We start from the raw sequence: 7,745 nt of genomic DNA, 5'->3' as shown, positions 1-7,745 counted from the left end.
ACTGTTAGATTTCTTGACTCACACTTGAAAACTAGTGACTGGACAGTCTCTAAGGTCCTTTTTAATGGTAAGACTTGGTAAGCCAAGACAGGAGCTTGAATGTGCCAAAAAAGTAACCGTCTTGCTCTAAAAGTTCGTTCATTGTTTGTTGGTTCTTTCTGCCTACAAACCCTGGACCTGATTGCCTCCTCTGATGGCCCTTTGTTTTCCACATGCAGCCTCTGCAATAAGTGCAAGCAAAATGGCCACTCTCGGGCTGGGATATAAGCACAATGTGTTTTCCAGGGCTGGTCTCATTGTACACGCGATGTTTGTAGACACAGGCGGTCTGAGCTGAGCAATCATCCAGGAGGAATTTATTTGACATTCACTGGGTATCTTGTCTCTCTGTGTCAGGCTTCATGCTGGACACTGGGAATATAATGTCCAGGAAGGTAAGATCCCGGCCTCAGAAGAGTGTCCAGTCTATGGGAGAGACAGCCTTGTAAAGGCAGAACACAAAACACTGGGGAGGAACAGAGGACCACATGACCAGGGTGGGGTCAGCGTGGATTGGGGGAGGTGTCAGGGACGGCTCTAGTAGAGATGGTTCAGTGGAGCTTTGAAAGACAAATAAGAATTAACTTGATGAAGGGAGAATGGGTATTTGAGGCAGGTAAAAGTATCTGAAAAGGTCAGGACAGAGATAAGAACACAGTGTGTTCAGGGAACTGTTAAGTTGTCCAGAATGAATGGAGCTAAGGGAGTGGGTAGGGGCCTAGCAAGAGATGAGCCTACAGATGTCACCATGGACCAGATCCCAAAGCTCTTGTGAGCAGATCCAAAGGGACTTTATTCTGAAAGCTCTGAGGAGCCTGGGAATATTCCTAAGTGGTTCGAACCAATTTTTCTTATAGCTCGTCCAGTTCCTGAGGCCCGAAGAGCTCAGAAGTGGCCCTGTGAACACTGAGGGATGAGCCTGCTCAGTGGACATTACAAATGATACCATTAAGTCCGGGGCATGGACAGTCCACCTTCTATTCCTGGCTTGGCTCCTGATGCAGGCAGTGACCTTCAAGTCATGTCTTTCCTTTTCGTGTACCAAGTCTCTCCTTTAGCAGAATAGGGCTAAAAATGCTGCCACCAGCCTGTCACATTAGGAGAATTGCCAAGACCAAAGTGCTCCATGTGGCATAAAACAGCACAAAAAAATCCTCCTCAGGTAGAACACGCTGGCTTTTGAAACAAAGTTTGGAGGAATCGGAAATGTATAAGGTGTGCATTTTGTTCTTGAGTTGCCAGCAAGGAAACCGGCACACTAGTTTCTCAAAGCAAGGGCTGGTTCAAGAGCCACTCATGATTTCTTAAGCCTTGAGTTGGCTGCTGGAGCTGGGATTAGGGGTGATCGGGAGGCTGCCCTCTCTTCTGAGCTGGAGGCAGGGCAGGGCGGGAGGTGGGGCGCAAGGAGAGCAGTGCCACATCTCACCAACTATCAGGTTCCTGCTGACCTCAGAGGGTCATGGGAAAGACTGAGATAATCCACGTAAAGGGCTTAGCGCAGGGGCTGGCACATGTAAGCCCCCAGTAATAAATGTCAGTGGTTACTGTTAACACGCATATATTGTGAGACCAACTCTGAACTCACAGGGCCTCCCGTCTCATTCTTTACAGAATAGAATACGTTGAGACTTTATATTGTCTGCTTTTTATTCTCTTTTAAGCTATAAGCGCTTCACGGTGGGTACCATGGTCTGGCAAGATTTGCATTCCCCACAGCATCCAGCAGCTTTCTTTAGCATTCCTTGCCCCTCTTCTGAGATGGCCCTGGTCAGTCTGCCTTGTAATTATTCACGTCAGTGTCTCGCCTTACTGAACTGTGAGCTCCTCAAGGGCAGGGACTGAACCTTTAAATCTGTGCCCAGAGACCAGCGTGCATAGCTTGGCCCTGCTTCAAGGCCTCAGCACCTGTTCTTTTCTTTATCTGGTACTTTTCCCCCACCTCAAGCATCAGCTGTCACCTCTGCAGAGATGGTGCTCCTGACCATTTAAGTTACTGCTTCCACTCCACATTCTATCACATTAAAAAAAATTTTCATAGCACTACCCGTATTTGAAATACTCATTATTTATTTGTCTTCCCCACAAGAATATAAGCTCCATTGGAACAGGGGCCTTATTTGTCCTGTTCATTGCTGCATTCCCCAGTTTCCTATAACTGTGCTTGGCAAATAATAGGTGCTCAATAAATATGAATGCATGCTGAATCAATGCAAAATCAAATGACAGGGCATGGGCATTTGTACCTCTTCTCCAAGACTAAGCAAAAGGTCAGTAATGTAGAGGCTGCAAAAAAACAGAACATGCAGCTCCTACTTCCAAAGTGGATGGAGAAGAAAGAAGTAGCAGCATAAACATCCTCAGAACAAGACAAGGCAAACGATGACCACGTGCTAGATGTGAGGCACAGAACCAGAGGCAAGAGAGACAAGGATGGCGGCTGGAACAGAGCTTGACAGCAGGGATCATCCTACTCATCTTCCTGTCAGGACCTGACAGGGCGGTTGCAGAGTTGGTGCTCTGTGAGCGACTGCTGAATTGCACTGAGCAGACAGCCTACCACAGGTAATGCGGGAGATTGGGTGAGATACAGAGACTCTGGGTATAATTTGGTATCCTGGTTTGCAAATATTCCTACTCAGTAAGTTCTTGATCTATGTGTGTTAAGAGATTCTCCTAAATTCAGAGCATTTAAATACAGGCACACACAACAAGATAACGTTTTGGCTAAAATCCATGTCATTTATTTATTCAACAAACAACTGAGCATCTTCTATGTTCTAGGCCATATCCTTGGCACTGTGAATGAAGATAAACCCTGGCCCTCAAGGAGCTCACAGTCTAGTGGGGAAAAAAGACGCATACATAAATAAATATAATGGAGAGGATGCAAAGGGGACCAACTATGGGAGGCAAGCAGCAGGGGAATCTGATCCTGTGGTTAATGTCCACATTACCCATTGGCTAATGGGCATTTTTTTTGGTGAAGAATAGATAAGGCAATGGTTCTCAAAGTATGGCTGGCTAATTATCCACATCAGAATCACCTGGAGCACATATTAAAATTTAGATTCCCAGCACCTTCAGCAAAGATTAAGATTCAGCAGGTTGGGGATTTGGGGCCTGGGAATCTGCATTTCAAGTGCTCTGTGTAATTCTACTGCAACTTAAAGTGCGAGAACCTGTGAGATAAGGTTTGCTTTTTAAACTTGAATGAAGAATGATCTGCACATCTGAAATGCTAATTTGTGTTGGTCTTTAATGAAAGGAAGGGGAAGTAGAGAAGAGGAAGAGAGCAGGCGTTTACTAAGCTCTACTTTAATCTATATTTAAGTTAATTTAATTCTTACAATAATCCTGTGAGGTAGATATTATCCCCATTTTACAGATGAAGAAACAGAATTAGAGAGTTTAAATAATTTGTTCAACATTATAGAGCTAATGAATCCCAACAATGAACCCAGATTCGCTTAACTCTAAAGACTGTCCACTTTCTGTAACACCATCTGGCACCAGGGCACAAATTTACTGATGAATGTTACAATTTTCTTTTAGTTCTTTGCCAGATCTCATCAGGTAAATGTAAAGAAGAGCCAGATGATACCTTGATCACGTCCAATGTAACTGACAATGGATACATCCTTCTTTGCTAAGTGGGGATTTAGGGCAAAGCTGGGAGAAACAACAAAATGAGCAACCAGTTCTTCTTTCTTTTCCCATCATTTTCTCATCCTCTGGTGGAGGTGTTATGCAAATGTACCATGGTTAAGAACTGGGTCCATCTGGAGGGAAAAGCAAACGTACTCACGAAAGTAACTCCACCTGACGTCAAAGATTCCTGGGACTCAAAACATTCAGACTCAAGTTTCTCAAAAAATGAACTGTCAGGACCAGAGTTAGGTCCAGAATTTGCATTAGGAAATGGCTCAACCTTCAGAGAAGTTGTGAAAGGCCAGCAGCTTTTCCAGGTTAAACAAACACTATCTCTTTCTACACACAGACTCAGAAGTACAACAAAATAGACACAGCTCAAAAAATAATGGGAAGTGCAATCCCATTTAAAGAGCTTGGGGACAGGCCCAACCTATAAAAATTCTTCTGTAACAAAGAAAACAAACATACACACACAAACTGCAAGTACTGGTCACATTCCCACTCACCATATTCAGTGTCATAACCCAGATCTTGGGCAGAAGCAGCAAAGTGGAGCGCGCCAGATGAAGAAAAGGAAAGGTGTAGTACAGGCAGTTGACAGCAATACTGGGGGCCCGTGAGGCCTCGGGTCCAGAAGCCTGGCATGCAACCACCACCATCTTCTCTCACTGAGCTTGGAGACACAACAGTGACACTACAAACCAAACGTGAGTTTTCAGCACTGGAGAGCTCCTTTCTTATTTTTGACGTTTCAAGTAACTGCTGAGTCCAAAGATGAGTTTTGATCAAATCAGCCACAGCACTGACACTATGGACAGCACATAGCTTAGATTTCACTATTTATCATAGCAAAGATTGTAAGTCAGGCTTATTTTATTGCTACATTTTCCCCATATCCAATCTGGGAACATTTGAATCCACCCACATTTTCATATCATACTGGCACGGCTTAGAGTTGTTTAAAACAAACAAACAAACATGCAAATCTGGATTGATCCTCTGCTTGGAAAAGTGTTGATTTATTTACTCTGCACTGATTCACCCCCTCCAAATACATAGCTTCTAATAGGCAGAATTGGAGGAGCAGGTGCCACAAACTATGGCTTAAAAAATATGCAGGCACCATACCTGTGTGTTTAACTATACCTGAAATCTACTGATACTCTAAACCAGCTACATTAAAGGCAACTCTGGGGGCATCTAGATAAAGTCTTAATCCTGATGGCAATATGTGCTTGTTCTGGAGTCTAAATAGGATATTTGTGTTGTGCCTTTGGCCAGCCAAGTGGTACAAGGGAAGAGGATGTAAAGCCTACATCTAACTATAGCAGGTCTTCAAGCTTATTATCCTGTCACAAGTTTATAAAGATAAGGACCTAATCATTTGGGAGCTGTGTAGTCAAAATGGTCAGAATGCAAATGCACTGTTATACTGTGTAAAATCAAGTCAAACATCCTGCAGATCCTTGGCTGTCTCTGGTTATGACCTCAAACACTTAAAAATGAAACCTCAAGTATGCTGGGAGATAATTATCAGAATGTTTGGGTACTTCATTCCTGAATATCAAGTAATAGGGCTCATCTCCATGTTGCTTCTTGCAATAAGAGACTCATTAGAGACTGCTGAGTATAGATGCTGAGCTCCCAAGAGTTCAAGGCGGTGTGTGGGCTCTAGACTATCCAGGGCTGAGCAGACTCTATAAGCCAACCCCTACAGCTCTAAGTCTTATGCTGGTTCTGGGCACATTTCAGTTCTGCTCCAAGTCCACTTTGCTCCAATTCAGCGATGACAGACATATATTTGAACTCATTCGGTCTGAAGTTAAAGGTCTCCACTAAAGCGTAGGTCTCTTTCCGATCGGTGGCATAGAAGAGCTGAACTTGGTTGGCAATGCACTGTGCCTCAGCAACGTTCTGTAAGGGAAAAAGAATAGTGAGGTTCTCCCCTGCACAGGGCCACAAAGCTCTGTGTCTGACTCCTGTGGCGGGTGGGGGCCCTCACCCAGGAGTCACTGCTTCCAGAAAGCTTCCCTGACTCCCTGACATCTCAAGTCTTGGTTGGTTGCCCCTTGTCTGTGTACCCAAATGACCCCATGCTTACCTCTACCATAGTATTTATCATACTGTCTTGTATCTGTCCTTTTTTTCCCTTCTCTCTGCCTTTCCTGGTATGAATTCCTCAAAGTACATGCTTGTTTTATATCCCCGCACATAGTGATATCTGGTGAATGTTTGCTGAATAAAGGAATGCATACGTTCAAAATTCCCTCTTTGCTCAGTTCCTTAGTAACTGTTAAATATATCTTAAGGGGGGAAAAAAGAGCAATGGTTACCTAGCTCCAAGAACCAGTTTGTGAGCACTAAGTTCTTGACTAACCAGACATACTCTTGACTAAAACCTGTTCCTGATACTACCTCAGTCAGAAAACTAGTGCCAAAGCCAGCTGTGTAGTTTTATAATTTGTCCACAAATTCTATGACGCTCATCCCTTTGATGCAGCCTAGTTTCCCTTTCCTTGAGTGCACGCTGTACTTAGTGACTTGCTTCTAACAAATGGACTATGGTGGAATGGTGGAGAAGGACTTCTGCTCTTAAGCCACAAAAGACACTGTAGCTTCTGTCTTGCTATCTCTCTTGAATCACTTGCTCTGGGGAAAGTCAGCTGCCACGCCATGAGGACATTCGAGTAGCCCTACGGAGAAGCCAACGTGGCAAGGAAATGAAGCCTCCTGCGAAGAGCCATGCAAGTGGGGTCAAAGGTGGATCCTCAAGACCAATCAACCTTGAAATGACTGTAGCCCTAGCCAACATCTTGACAGCAACTTCAGAGGGAATCTGAGCCAGAACCACCCAGCTATGCTGCTCCTCAATTCCTGACTCACAGAAACTGTGAGGTAATAAATGTTTGTTGTTTTAAGCCGCTAGGTTTTAGAGTAATTTGCTTTGGAGCTTTTTATAACTGATCCACTAGTAAAGCCACAGGGAAGAGAAGGGGCCCCTTTCTCTAAAGCTCAGTAGTAGAGAAATGGTGACCAAACCACTCTATAACAGAGTGGGGTCAGGACACAGGCAACACTCCCGAAACCTTACAAAAGAATTACCTCAAACAACTCTTACTTTTCTTCCTACACATTCTCTAGTTCTAGCTGGTCAGAGGCACTTATTCATTATCACTATGTTCCTATGGCCAAAACTCAACCCCAAAAGATAATGGAAAATTCCCACTAAAGCTAACTGTCAAAAGTGTGTTATGTCTAGCTACGAATGATGAAAACGGTTTATAAATACCATAGGCTGCTTTACCTCCATTCCCTCCTGTGGGGCTTTCACGTCATTTCTCACAAGCAGGCACTAATCTCTGAGACTGGATCTTCAATCAAAAGCCTTTTTTCCAAAATGCTGGCTATTTTAAATTCATAGACTTTTAGAGCTGGAAGGGGTCTCAGAGATAAGCCAGTCCTCATTTAATAGGCCAGGAAACCAAAGCAGATGAGGTTCAGGGATGGGCCCAAGGTCATGTGGCTAGCAAGTGGCAGAGCCAGGACCAGACCTCTGGACTTCCAGGTTGGTACTCCCTCCATTTAACAATGACACTGTTTCTGGTGGGGCAAGGTAATTTAGATTGACTAAAGCTGGTAACGACTTCATCAATTTCACCTTTCTTATACTCAAACATGCTTCAAGAGCAAACTGTTTCTAAAGCAAGTGCACTGCCATAATCTGAGGCAGACACCATCACTCTCTGAGCCCCTAAACTGTAGGGCCTCTGACAATCAACTTTTATTTCAGGCTTAGGATGGCAAAGGTAGGGGTAATTTTGGCTGTGTTCATTCTAGAACAGTGCTGTTCAAACTGCAGAGTCCTAGGCGCTCTGTGGAGGTGCGTCAGGTCCTTCACCTCTGTCTCAGCTGTTATACCCTGTGGTTTTACATAATAAGATTTTGTTTGGTGGGGCCGGCCCGGTGGCGCTGCGGTCAAGTGTGCACGTTCTGCTTCGGCAGCCTTGGGTTTGCCAGTTCGGATCCCGGGTGCAGACATGGCACCACTTGGTAAG

General features: G+C 44.4%; 1 protein-coding gene across 1 annotated transcript in view; it reads right to left on the bottom strand.

Annotated features, from left to right (window-relative positions):
• Positions 1–2,757: 2,757 nt before the first annotated feature.
• Positions 2,758–7,745, bottom strand: part of ATPAF1 (ATP synthase mitochondrial F1 complex assembly factor 1) — a 30,814-nt gene continuing 25,826 nt past the window's right edge. The window contains exon 9 of the mRNA XM_023630543.2: positions 2,758–5,604. Coding sequence (XP_023486311.1) covers positions 5,410–5,604 — 195 coding nt within the window. The 3' untranslated portion in view covers positions 2,758–5,409. The remainder of the gene's footprint in view (positions 5,605–7,745) is intronic.

This window comes from Equus caballus, chromosome 2, assembly GCF_041296265.1.
Source record: "Equus caballus isolate H_3958 breed thoroughbred chromosome 2, TB-T2T, whole genome shotgun sequence".
Classification (NCBI taxonomy): Eukaryota; Metazoa; Chordata; class Mammalia; order Perissodactyla; family Equidae; genus Equus; species Equus caballus.
Note: the sequence above shows the minus strand (reverse complement) of the source record. Positions and strands in the feature narration are given on the sequence as shown.